At 47.6% G+C, this 13,578-nt stretch overlaps 2 protein-coding genes across 3 annotated transcripts; one reads left to right on the forward strand and one right to left on the reverse strand.

The window, feature by feature from the left end:
* The first annotated feature begins 551 nt into the window (after positions 1-551).
* LOC139837807 (endo-1,4-beta-xylanase 1-like) lies at positions 552-1,710 on the forward strand. The gene is made up of 2 exons (XM_071827092.1): positions 552-1,435; positions 1,524-1,710. The coding sequence occupies exons 1-2, from the start codon at positions 552-554 to the stop codon at positions 1,708-1,710; spliced, it is 1,071 nt and encodes a 356-aa protein (XP_071683193.1).
* A 1,304-nt stretch (positions 1,711-3,014) lies between these two features.
* On the reverse strand, positions 3,015-6,602 carry LOC139837479 (laccase-19-like). 2 transcript variants are annotated; one of them, XM_071826908.1, is made up of 5 exons: positions 6,489-6,602; positions 5,732-5,883; positions 4,598-4,839; positions 4,392-4,514; positions 3,015-4,293 (listed from the first exon to the last, which is right to left on the reverse strand). In XM_071826908.1, the coding sequence occupies exons 1-5, from the start codon at positions 6,597-6,599 to the stop codon at positions 3,128-3,130; spliced, it is 1,794 nt and encodes a 597-aa protein (XP_071683009.1). In that variant the 5' UTR covers positions 6,600-6,602; the 3' UTR covers positions 3,015-3,127. The 2 variants fall into 2 exon arrangements, with proteins under 2 accessions (XP_071683009.1, XP_071683008.1); XM_071826907.1 differs by lacking the exon at positions 6,489-6,602 and having other exon boundaries at positions 5,732-6,071.
* Between the last annotated feature and the right edge of the window lie 6,976 nt (positions 6,603-13,578).

Raw genomic sequence — 13,578 nt, forward strand, 5'->3', positions numbered from 1 at the left:
AATATAGTTAAAAAATATGATTGAGGTGCCATGCCTACTTAAGTTCTATGAGAAGATGAAGTGTGTTTAATTGTAGCAGCGGAATTTTTCATGAGGTATTAGCTAATGTTTTTTTCCAATAATATTTACACTTCAAAATTTCTATATAATTAGGTCCTATACAATATGTTCCTATTAATCACATAGCTTTTGTAGAAAATTTCCTATAGAATTCAAATCCTACATAATTTCTATACAAATTTTAGTAGTCAAAGTAGCCTTAGGATTTAGGAAGAGGGTCAACGACTTAGCCAATCCCGCTTGGGACCCACCTGTCAGTGACCCAATTTAATAGTGTGGCAGCGATAGGAACATGTATGGTATCGGACATTTGCTTCAGTGTCCCCCCAGTTCTTTCAATATCCCTTTGTTAGGAGACTCGGGGCTAACTTCTCTCAAAAAAACTTTGGTGGCTAGGTTAGGATTAAGCATTTCATGCCAATCTATTTCTATAATTTTGTTTTAAATTTTCAAAAAATCATGCGAATAAAATAGGCCATGAATTTGCTTGCATGCAGGTGCGAAGGCGTGATGTGGTGCTGAAGTTTGCCGACGCCGGAGCATCATCTGCGGTCTCCGACGCGTCGATTCGGGTGATGCAGATGGACCAGAGCTTCGCGTTCGGCGCGTGCAGCAACCCGGCGGTGTTCGAGAACGAGCTCAAGTGGTACCACACCGAGGCCTTCCAGGGCCAGCTCAACTACGCCGACACCGACGCGCTGCTCGACTTCTGCGACCGCTACGGCAAGCCGGTGCGCGGCCACTGCATCTTCTGGGCCGTCGACAACATGGTGCAGAAGTGGGTCAAGGCGCTCGACAACGACCAGCTCACCGCCGCCGTGCAGGGCCGCCTCACCAGCCTCCTCACCCGGTACGCCGGCAGGTTCCCGCACTACGACGTCAACAACGAGATGCTCCACGGCAGCTTCTTCCAGGACAAGCTCGGCGACGACGTAAACGCCTTCATGTTCAAGGAGACGGCGAGGATCGACCCCGGCGCCGCCCTGTTCGTGAACGACTACAACGTGGAGGGCGGAAATGACCCCAACGCAACGCCGGAGAAGTACATCGCGCAGATCAACGCGCTGCAGGAGAAGGGCGCGCCGGTGGGCGGCATTGGGCTGCAGGGCCACGTGACCAACCCGGTCGGGGAGATCATCTGCGACGCGCTCGACAAGCTCGCCACCACCGACCTCCCCATCTGGCTCACCGAGCTCGACGCGTGCGAGACCGACGTCGACCTCCGCGCCGACGACTATGAGGTGGTGCTCCGGGAGGCGTACGCGCACCCGGCCGTGGAGGGGGTCGTCTTCTGGGGGTTCATGCAGGGACACATGTGGCGCCAGGACGCCTGCCTCGTCAACTCCGACGGCACCGTCAACTGCGCCGGCGAGAGGTTGGCCACGCTCACTAGTTGACATATTTTTTCTCTTGATACATTATTGGTTGAGAATTTTTCTGATTTACGACATGACTGACTGCAGGTTCATAAATCTGCGACGGGAGTGGACGTCGCACGCACGCGGGAAGATCGACAGTGACGGAAACTTCAAATTCAGAGGATACCATGGCTCGTACATCGTGCAGCTCGCGACGGCAACAGGGAAGATGCACAAGACGTTCAGCGTCGAGAAGGGGGACACGCCTCTCGTGCTGGATATGGATGTGTGACGACGGTTAATGCTGGTACCTCACATATATAGTTCATACTGATAAATACACACACACACACACACTAAATTTTAACCAATAGAATTGGGAAAGATATTGTAATACAACATATAGCAATTATAGTTTTACATTTCCACATTTGGGTATATATTGGACTACGAGAAAAAAAATGGTAATTATGGTATTGTATTGTATGGGTTAATTAAATGTAACGTGGATGAATGAATAAAGTAAACGAGCTATTCCTCGTTTTATACTGAAATGTCGTGGACTTCTTTGCTCGGTTCTGGTACTGGATGGCTTTGTTTCCAAACAAAGACTTAATGTGTTAATTGCAAATGGTATTACAACCTTGAGCGCTCAAAATAAAATGATATGTGTGGACCTAGACATAGATATTCTCACGAGACCTACCCAGAAATGCAGAAATTGGTTCTAACCCAATAGTGGCTTCCTGCCTGCCTGCCTTAGAGAAAAAATTATCTGTTACACCCGCTTTATTTATGGTTCATCCGGTGCATCCACTAGTACAGATCTGACCTTTTAAAGACTCCGTGGCACACGAAAGCCCCTTTTTGTATGTTGTGTGGCCAAATGCTGACCACCGAGAAAGCGTACCGTTTGCCTTTGTATGTTGAGGTTATATATTGTATGAGAGCAAATAATCAAGGTATTATATTTGTGAAAGTAAGTGGAGATGAATGAATAAAATAAACTTCCTATTTCTCGTTTGGTAGAAAACTGAATTAAATTATGTGGACTTCGAAAGAGTGAAGTCTCTACTCCATATGTTTTTTATTTTATTTTACTCCATATGTTTTATGTGTTTCTTGACGGCATAAGAAGAATTTTACATCCGACAAGTTTGTAGGATTTTTTTTTTAAATGAGTGTGTAGGAATATTTGAAGATGCACAAGACGGTTGATGGCCCTACAAAACTTAGAAGATCATAAACCAAGGCCGTAGTCTACGCTAGGTCTTATAGATTAGATTTTCATTTTTTGTGTTGGTCTCCATGTAATGAACATGAAAGAACCTCAGAATTCCGGCTGTAGTTTTTTCACAGGGTGAAACTCCGGCCTCACGGGACCAGAGATTCCGTCCCGGGGCGGAGATTTCGGGCTGAATCTCCACCACAAATTTCTGCCCACCCCCACACCCCATTACTACAAAACTCGCGCAGTAAAATATTATCGATGGATCATTCATAAATCAGGACTCAAACAAGTCTTCAGGAATAGGAAATGATTTACTCGAAATGAACCCACCTTGTGTGGCAAAACATTATTCAAATAAGATACAAGGTATTTATTTTTCAAAGAAATGATAGCCAATCTAATGTTCTTGTCAAATATCTATACTTCTACTTCAAAATCCATAGCATATGAAATACCGTATTGTTCCACTTTAATAATCTTATTCCTTCATGTTTGTGCACTTTGGAAAGTCTGAAGGTGGCGGGGGCAGAGTCTCATCCACCGTGGGCCCGTTGGCCACCTCGAACACCGTCGCCATGCCCATGGCAATGTGGAACTCGAAGTGGCAATGTAAGAACCACGCCCCTGGATTGTCGGCAACAAAGCGGATGGCAGCCCATCCGAGCCTTGGCACCTGCACGGTGTTCTTCAGTGGCGGGTCCACAAGGTTGTATCCACTTACATCCCTTGCAGGGTTATAGTTGCCATGGCCCTGCGCGAGCACGAAAAAGTCGTGTCCATGCAGGTGCATTGGGTTGGAGTCGCTCTGCATCGTGGCTGTGCTCTGGAACACCACCTCCACCACGGCGTTGTGCGCGAACCGCCGCATCGTCGTCGCCTTGCTCGTCGCCTCGAGTTCCTCCAGCTTACCACCGGGGCCGACTGGAATCAGCGCAGGGTCGGTGAAGTTAAATGACCTCGGTGGCCGGCTAGGAAGGTCCTGCACCCCCATGAAGGCACCGTTCGCCTTTGCGTGTTGCCTAGCCTCCAGAATCGACATCTTCTCGGGGAGATGGAAGGAGACGTTGTTCATGTATGCAACCAATATCGCCTCATCGCTTCCTCCCCGCTTGCATGATGGCTTGTTCCCCTTGCAGATGCTGCCCTTTCCGAGAGAAATGTACAAATTCTCATCGATGTGACCTTGGATCTGTGCAAGCAATGGGTCACCAGCCATGCCTGATAGGTTGCCATGGAAATAGAAGGACGTCAGCGTGTCGTGCTGGTTGGGCATCTCAGGCATGAGAGCCTCGTTTGTGCAGTTGCTACCCACATCGATATGGGCGTTTTTGTACTGCACCACTCCTCTTGACATGAACACCGGAATCTGAGGATCTGGAGCTGGTGGCTGGTTAGCTAGGGCGACCATGTAGTAGCGGCAAGGTGGTGCATCAGCAACCATGAGGACGTCGATCGTCTCGCCTGGCGCAACCGCGACAACATCTGTGGTGTATGGCTTGACATAGTTTGCGTCGGCACCAACCACCGTGAACTTGTGGCCGGCGACTTTGAAGTAGTACTCAGAGAAGAGCACCGCGTTCACTAGCCGGAGCATGTAGGTCTTCCCTTGCTCCACGTTCAGAATGAAGTTGTCTTCTACAAACCCTGAAACGTAGACGTCATACAGTGTTTCTAATGATTGTTCAGAAGACTCGGTCATGTACTAGGAAGTTTAAGTTTGCTTCATCGTGTGAATTATATACCTGAGCAGTTGTAGAGATCTCCTAGCTTTCCATTGATGGTAGCTCCAGCGGGATTGTCACTAAAGTGGCCACCTGTTGAGAAGTTCTTGTCCACTTTCATCAGATCTCTCTGCCACCATTCACCTGCAAGCAACATCAAAATAGCAGAATAATATGAGAATCATGGTGAAAATCAGGAGATTTGTATCCTTGATACAACCATATACCTATGATGACAGGAACGTCCATGTGAGGCTTCTGAAATGGGTAGGAGCCGGACTTCGGGCGAATGATGATGATGCCGTGCAGGGTTGCCCGCAGGATGGAGACGTGAGCGTGCCACCAGAGGGTGCCCTCCTGCCCGGTCACATTGAACCGGTAGGTGAAAGTCGTGTTTGGTTGGATTGGACACTGTGTTATCATATCGGCTCCATCGGCCCAACAAGACAATGTCTGCTTGACACCATGCCTGCATTAATAATTACAGGAAGACGTGTTTGGTTGGTGGTAACTCAAAAAACGGAAAATAGAATAAAATTATCCACATTATCACAATATAGTATATAGGCGCACTGCGAAATGGCATCATATTAGTCCATGTGAAACAAGACATATATCCCATGGCACCAGCAAGAAAGTGAAGCTTCATGCCCCACCCTCGTGAACCACGACCATCTCTTGGGGCCATGGCTCCCGGTCTTCACCACGCCGTCCGGGGGGGGGGGGGAGCTGCCGCATGAGGACACCACCTGGCTGCGACCATATAAATAGAAGGGATTTGACCGCCCCTGTCCTCTACCGGCAGCGTGGCTGACAAGTGATGAGCGGCTGGGGTGGAGGCTACGGTTTATACAATCCTAATATGTATCATACTTACTCGGAGCTAGTTATTCCCCTAATGATGCTGCTATTGTAAACTTCATTAGCAATTCACACGAAACTGTTGCACCAACAAGTTTTCTAACTTAAGTTGTCAAAGTCTTATTTGGGTCGTGTTGTGACATTGTGACACGAGAAAGCCTTTATGTGTCAACGACAATAGTACTTGAAAATGATTTCCCGAGAAGATTAAAGACAAAGATACAAGTGAAGATTTCATTTTATAAAGTACTTGGAAGATGATTCATTTTAGTAAAACATTAGGTCGATTTCGGGCCTACCGTCTAAAACATGAGGTCGATCAATTTCTTGAATAATGTAAACTATAAATTTTGAATTTAAATTTTAAGCGCTAGTATTTCATAGTTAATATTTCGCATCATAATAAGTAACATATATTAAAATTTTATAAACGGATCTCTGTATTGTTTTGGGACGGCCCTGCCATGCCACAAATGGCTATATGTTGGAGAGAAACGTACCAGTGAATTGTCATTCCATAGGGTGACTCATTGATGAGGTGGACAATCACGGTGTCGCCTTCCGTAGCCTCTACTGCTGGTCCTGGGAACTGACCGTTCACTAGCGTGACCAGCGTATCGTTGCATAGGTGCCGCATATTCACTTGTTTTACCTGCATGTTGTTGGATCGAATTATATGCTTTATAGGTCAAAATCAAATCTAAGAATAGCATTCTTTCAGGAGTACCTACTACTGCATGTTATCAAATATTTATTCTTTTTTGACTGATTTGTCCTGACATATGGCATCTTAACTAAACTTTTTATCTACCACAAGAGGATGTGCCTGACAATAAAATGATGAACCAAGTTGGCACCGATGCTTAAGCTATATATTCTCTTTGTTTTAAAATAAGTTTCACAAATTTATCTATATTTATATGTATTTACCACCAAAACATGTCTAGATATATGTGATTCTAGATAAATCTGCGATACTTATTTTAAAATGAATAGAATATAAAACATGCGATTTTTTTTTGATAATTTATTTTCACCTATTTGGCCCTATAGGTATTGATAATTTATTTTCACGTATTTGTGCCCCGTGCAGTTTTTTTTTTGCAGGATTTCCTTGCACATGACGTAAAATATAAAAAGGGTTAAAGCTGAATATATAGAGATGTGCACAAGTACTAAAAAATTATGCCAAATATTGTTAGATATTATTCAAATGAAAAAAAATCTTTTTGCCAAGTAGCAGACATGTCTACTCACAACAAATGTATGCTCAACCACCGCTGCTTTGGCGCCTGCAGCTCCGGCCGACAAGGCCATGGCGGCATAGAAGAAGAGGATGGATGCTGCCATGCGAAGTATCTTGCTCATCTTCTCTAGCTTGTGTGTTGGGTCTGAAAATTTAAGTAAGAGCCAAAGGCCTTATATAGACATAGTCTCCATGTAGTCACCACAGAATTAGTCAGAGGCCAAATTAGATTCGATCAGAGGCCGCGTAGTAGGTTCATAGGTCAGCGTTTAAAAAGTGCCGCCTTTGCTATCTTTGTCTACACGTATGTTCGTCCATAATGTTTTATAGTTTATCAGTCGAAGAATATTTTATACGGATATGCTAATTATCTGCTATTGAAAATCAACTTAATGCTCAGTTAAGTTCAAAACCAACATGTCTTTATCGTGATTCGTGCGTTTCATGAGTTGCAAGGGAAGTTGCAACTAAGGATTGTAGTTGCAAGTGAAGTTATATTTCTGTTGCAAATGTGATTTTTTTGTTGTAATTTGAGTGACCATATATTTTTTAAATTACAAGTGAGTTGTAGAGCAAAAAAAAAAAGAAGACCTGCACACTACAAAATTATGAAATGACTTCACTTGAATTAATAATTCTTAGTCGACTAAGAAAATTAGTCACACCCTATCTTATAACATAGTTTTCTATGTCAACAAGTATACAAAAAATAATAATATATGTAAGATCTTTGCTTGGATGGCATCCAATGTTCCGAACGGTTTCAGAACTTCAGATTAATCCACAATAATAATGTATTTCCTACCTCATGACAGAGGAAAACTATGTATAGCCACGTGCCAAAAGACCACTCCAACGAAATTACCGTCGTCAGAATATGACTAATTAAGCCAGTACTGTAACAACCGTCAAAAAGCAAATCGTTTACCAGCCGTAGCAATTCTCATCTGTGTTGTCTCCGGTGTCTCCCCGCAGCCTGCAAGAGAGATGTGGTCAATTTGCCTGACTTTTCCTTGACTCTGCACCATGTCAACAATGGGTACAATTTAGGGGCAGCAAAAGCATTGGTCCTTTTGTGCACAAGCAACAAGCAGTCGCACGACAACAGACCATTTCATTGCACCCAGAGCTGACTTGGCCTTGACCACGACGAAAGACCATTTCATTGCATTATGTTATTTTCTTTGAGATGGGGTGTGCCCGGTCTCTGCAGTCGATATATATAACACTTTATTAAACAGTGCTATTTTTACAGGTTATCCGTATGGTTACGCACTGGATACACGAATGGTTATACCTACTACCGGAGACTCAACGTGCGTATATGGATTCTGGATGCAGCCGTCTGGAGACGGTTGCTCGGGATATCTACAACCCGAGTGGCTGGCAGCCTATTAAGAGATTGCAACTAGCATAATTGTCTTTTTCTTTTTATTTTCCGATGATTAACTTTTATGTACACCTTATGTGTCTCATCAGTTGTATAACTTCTGAATTTTGAACTATACAATAAAATAGTTGTGTGTATCAATTGGTGCAGAGGCTGGACGATGCTCCCATTTCTATAAAAAAATAAACAGTGCATTAGAGATTCAACGTCTAGAATTCAGGATAAAAAGGATCGATACAAATATCAACAATGGAAAAAAAATAGCTAAAAACTTCTGGGACTAAACATCTTCCAGTTTATTAAGGGAGAGTGAATATAGTTAACTTGGGACATTTGCTCCCGTCCCAACTCCAAAATCTACTGGTCCATGTTAGCTGTGGGGCCATTAATATGGCACGCGTGGGTTAGTTGGTGTTGTTGATGCTCTTCAGAACTTACAAGGAAAGTTAAGTTCTTGGGGTGCAGAGGAGTTTGGTTGTTTGCCGCGGACTGTGAGAAAGCTTCGACAAAAATTAAACAGTCTACGGGCGAAGTCGGTGGGCCGTGGTCCAAGTGAGGAAGAGAAGGCCGTCGTCAAGAAACTGCGACGTGCCTTACACCACCAAGAGGAAATTTGGTTCAAACAGAGTTCCCGCGTGCTCTGGCTACGTGAAGGGGACATAAATTCGTCGTATTTTCATGCATGTGCAGCCCAGCGAAAAAGAATGAATAAAATTGAGCTATTAGAGCGAGCTGATGGGTCGGTGTGTACTAATACGGATGAAGTGCATGCGGAAGTTCAGGATTGTTAGATGTATATATCTGTATATTGTAGTTTCCCCATATGTTAGGGGGCTTCCTGCATATTTACACCTATACATGTAATATATATTGTGGCCTTTGGCCCCTTGGTAATACAACAAGCATATTACCCTAACATGGTATCAGAGCTCTAGGTTAGCTCCTTGCAGCAGCCGCCGTCGTCCGTCCCGGCAACTTGCCGCCGCGTCCGACCGCCGCCGCCGCCTCTTCCCCGCGCCCCGGCCCTCTTCTTCCCCGGCCATCCATCCGCCCCCACGCCGCTGCCCCCACGTCGCCGGCCCGACTCCACGCCGCCGGCCTTCTCCACGCCGCCGGTCTTCCTCCGCTCCGCCGGCCGCCCGCCGCCCCCACGCCGCCGGCCCGTCTCCACGCCGCCGCCCCCAGGTCGTCCGCCCCCGGCCCTAGGCTCGCCGCCGGCCATCCGCCCCGCCGCCGGCCCTGCCTCCCGCTCCGCCGCCCTCTCCTTCCCCGGCCGGACCTCTCCTTCCCCGGCCGGATTCACGCGACGCAGAGTTTTCCATCGAGTTTTGATCCCGATTCGATCTGGTTCTAAAAAAAAATGAAAAAAAAGAGAGAGATGTCTTCCTCTTCGGGCTATGTTGCGATTCCTCGCTGCCCGGTGATCTTTGATGGCGCGAATTATCCTGATTTCGCTGCCTTCATGCGCGTCCACATGCGCGGTCTTCGTCTTTGGGGTGTACTTTCTGGCGAGGTCTCCTGTCCACCGCGCCCCGTTGCACCGCCGCCCGTTGCCCTTGCCCCTGATGCTACTCAGGCGGATAAGGATGCAGCCAAGAGCGCTGATGATACTGCTCTGGCTGATTATGACCGGAAGGTCCAGGACCACTCTACTGCCGTTGCGACTTACCGGCTTGATCTGACTGACTACACTCAGTGGATAGATGACGATGCTCGTGCTGCTGCTGTTCTCACCTCCAGTGTTCTGCCTCAGTATGCTGCTGAGTTCATGGGTCTTCCCACTGCTGCTGCTCAGTGGGCTTTTCTTCGTCAGCGCTATCAACCGTCTGGGGATGCTCTTTACCTGTCTGTAGTCCGCCAGGAGCATGCCCTTCAGCAGGGTGATTCTACTATTGATGAGTTCTACACTCAGAGGGCTGTTATTTGGCGTCAGCTTGATTCTCTTCGTACAGTTGTGTGTGCCACCTGTCCCTGCTGTCTGACTGTGCGCGTGGATCTGGAGTTTTAGCGCGTTTTTGAGTTCTTGTCGCGGCTCCGTAAGGAGTTTGAGCCGCGCCGTGCACAGTTGCTTGCCCGTGGTCGTGTTCCGCTCTCTGAGGTTCTGGCTGAGCTTCGTGCTGAGGAGACTCGTCTTCGTGGTGCTGGTCTTCTTGAGGTTCCCTCTGTACTTGCTGCTCGTGGCCCTCCTGTGCCGTCTGCTCGTGGACCTCCTACGCCGCCGGCTTCGTTGCGGTCTCCCGCACCGCCGATACTCTCTACTCCTCCAGTCCAAGGCCAGAGTCAGCCTCAGCTACCTCGTGGTACGACAGCACCTCCCTGCACCTACTGTGGCAGGTCTGGCCACACTGTCTCTACTTGCTGGCAGAGGGATCCCAGCTTACGTCAGCGGCACTATACTCGTCGGGAGGCTAGTTCTTCAGGATCTTCTGCTGTTGCACTATCTGATCAGGACATTCTCCGTGGTCTTCGTGGTCTGCTCGCTGCTACAGGCTCTTCCTCGACGGGTACTGCTGGTTCTGTGCCTGGCTCTTCTGGCACCTCGCGACCACCACCTTCTACACAGTCAGGTATGTCATCCCCGTGGTATCTGGATTCTGGAGCTTCTTTTCATATGACTTCTGCGTCTTCTATTCTTTCTGCTCTTCGCTCTCTCGTTTCTCATGTCCGTGTTGTCACGGCCGATGGTACCTCTCTTCCTGTTTCCAGTCGAGGCACCCTCTCTACTTCCTCTTTCTCTGTTCGTGACGTTTCTCATGTTCCTAGTCTTAAGATGAACATGTTTTCTGCTAGTCAGCTTACTGATTCTGGTTGTCGCGTCATTCTCGACGCTGATTCTTGTGCAGTTCAGGACCGCCATACACATGCCCTGGTTGGGGCTGGCCCTCGCAGCCTTGAGTCCCTGGGGCTCTGGGAGTTAGACTGGCTTCGTGTTCCTCCTGCTGACACTTCATCTACCAGTTCTCCTGCGGTTGCTGCTTCTGTCACTGGATCTTTTCAGCAGTGGCATCATCGGCTGGGTCACCTCTGTGGCTCCCATTTATCGTCATTAGTTCGTAGTGGTCTTCTGGGGCCTGTCTCAGGAGACGTGTCTTTGCATTCGTGTCAGGGTTGTAGGTTAGGCAAACAGATCCAGCTTCCCTATCCTACTAGTGCGTCTGTATCTCAGCGACCTTTTGATTTAATTCATTCATATGTTTGGGGTCCGGCTCCCTTTCCTTCGAAAGGGGGTCATCGATACTATATTTTGTTTATTGATGATTTTTCGCGGTACACCTGGTTGTTTCTTATGCGCTCTCGCAGTGAGGTCCTCTCTATTTATCAGCGCTTTGCAGCCATGGTTCGTGCTCAGTATTCCACGCCTATTCGTGTGTTTCGTGCTGATTCTGCAGGAGAGTATATCTCCCAGCACCTGTGTGGTGTTCTTGCTGAGTAGGGCACCCTTGCCCAGTTCTCGTGTCCCGGCGCCCATGCTCAAAATGGTGTCGCCGAGCGTAAGCATCGTCATATTCTTGACACTACTCGTGTTATGATGATTGCTTCCTCTCTTCCGCCGCATTTCTAGGCTGAGGCTATCGCTACGTCGACTTACCTCATTAACATTCAGCCCTCTGCTGCCCTTCAAGGTGGCATTCCTCTCGAGCGTCTTTCTGGTCGCTCTCCCGATTACTCGACTCTTCGTTTATTTGGTTGCGTTTGCTATGTCCTTCTCCCTCCTCGCGAACGCACCAAGCTGACCGCTCAGTCTGTTGAGTGTGTTTTTCTCCGATACAGTGATGAGCATAAGGGCTATCGCTGTTGGGACCCTGTTGGTCGTCGGATGCGCATCTCTCGTGACGTCACGTTTGATGAGACGCGTCCCTTCTATCCTCGCCCCACCTCGGGTACTTACCCGGTGGATGATATCTCTTTTCTTCTTTTGCCGGATACACCCCCTGCTGTCCCTTCTCCTCCCCCTTCTAGTTCTGATGCGCCTCCTTCACCTTCGGCGCCATCCTCTCCTCCGTCTAGTTCCCCTAGTACTCCTCGTTCTCCGGCTTCGGATCCTTCCGATGCTGTCCCTTCTTCCTCTTCTTCTGATGAGTTGTCCTCTGCTGATGAGCTCCCTCCTTCACGGCCTGTTCGTCAGCGTCGTGCTCCAACCCGTTACTCTCCTAGTCAGTATGGTCTCTCTGTTGTTTCTGAGCCTACTTCTTATCGGGATGCTGAGCGTCATCCTGAATGGCAGCTTGCCATGGCTGAGGAGATCGCTGCGCTTGAGCGCACTGGCACTTGGGATCTTGTTTCTCCCCCTTCTGGTGTTCGTCCTATCACGTGTAAGTGGGTCTATAAAATTAAGACCCGCTCTGATGGATCTCTTGAGCGCTATAAAGCGCGTCTTGTGGCTCGTGGTTTTCAGCAGGAACACGGCCGCGACTATGATGAGACTTTTGCCCCTGTGGCTCATATGACCACTGTGCGTACTCTCCTTGATGTTGCTTCTATTCGACGCTGGTCTGTGTCCCAGCTTGATGTTCAGAACGCTTTTCTTAATGGCGGGTTGAGTGATGAGGTTTACATGCAGCCTCCTCCTGGGTATTCTGTTCCCGATGGGATGGTTTGTCGTCTTCGACGTTCTCTCTATGGTCTGAAACAGGCCCCTCGTGCCTGGTTTGAGCGCTTCGCCTCTGTGGTGACTGCTGCTGGTTTCTCTCCTAGTTTTCATGATCCAGCACTTTTCGTTCACACTTCTCCTCGTGGACGCACTCTTCTTCTTCTCTATGTTGATGATATGATCATTACTGGTGATGATCCTGAGTATATTGCCTTTGTCAAGGCTCATCTTCGAGATCAGTTTCTTATGACTGATCTTGGTCCTCTTCGCTATTTTCTTGGCATTGAGGTTTCTTCTACTCCTGATGGCTTTTCTATTTCTCAGGAAAAGTACATTCAGGATCTTCTTGCTCGTGCTGCTCTTGGGGATGAGCGCACGGTTGATACTCCTATGGATCTTAATGTTAAGCTTCGTCCTACTGATAGTGATCCTCTTCCTGATTCCACCCGTTATCGCCATCTTGTTGGGAGTCTTGTTTATCTTGCTGTCACTCGTCCTGATATTTCTTATCATGTTCATATTCTGAGTCAGTTTGTCTCAGCTCCTACCACTGTTCACTACAATCATCTCCTCCGTGTTCTTCGTTATCTTCGTGGCACGATCACTCGTCGCATTTTCTTTCCTCGTTCCAGCTCTCTCCAGCTCCAGTGCTACTCGGATGCTACGTTGGCGAGTGATCCTACGAATCGTCGTTCACTTTCTGCTTACTGTGTGTTTCTTGGTGGTTCGCTTGTTGCTTGGAAGACGAAGAAACAGGTAGCAGTTTCCCGTTCGAGTGTTGAGGCTGAGTTGCGAGCTATGACTTTGTTGATTGCTGGGGTGACCTGGTTACGGTGGTTGCTTGCAGATTTTGGGGTCTCTGTTACGACACCCACTTCACTTTTGTCTGATAGTACATGTGCTATCAGTATTGCACGTGATCCGGTCAAGCATGAGCTGACCAAGCATATTGGTGTTGATGCTTTTTATACACGTGCTCAGGTGCAGGATGAGGTTGTTGCGGTTCATTATGTGCCTTCAGATTTGCAGTTGGCGGATTTCTTTACAAAGGCACAGACTCGAGCGCAGCATGACTTCTTACTCTCCAAACTCAGTGTTATGGATCCACCATGAGTTTGAG

This window comes from Lolium perenne, chromosome 3 (genome assembly GCF_019359855.2).
Source record: "Lolium perenne isolate Kyuss_39 chromosome 3, Kyuss_2.0, whole genome shotgun sequence".
In the NCBI taxonomy this organism is placed as follows: Eukaryota; Viridiplantae; Streptophyta; class Magnoliopsida; order Poales; family Poaceae; genus Lolium; species Lolium perenne.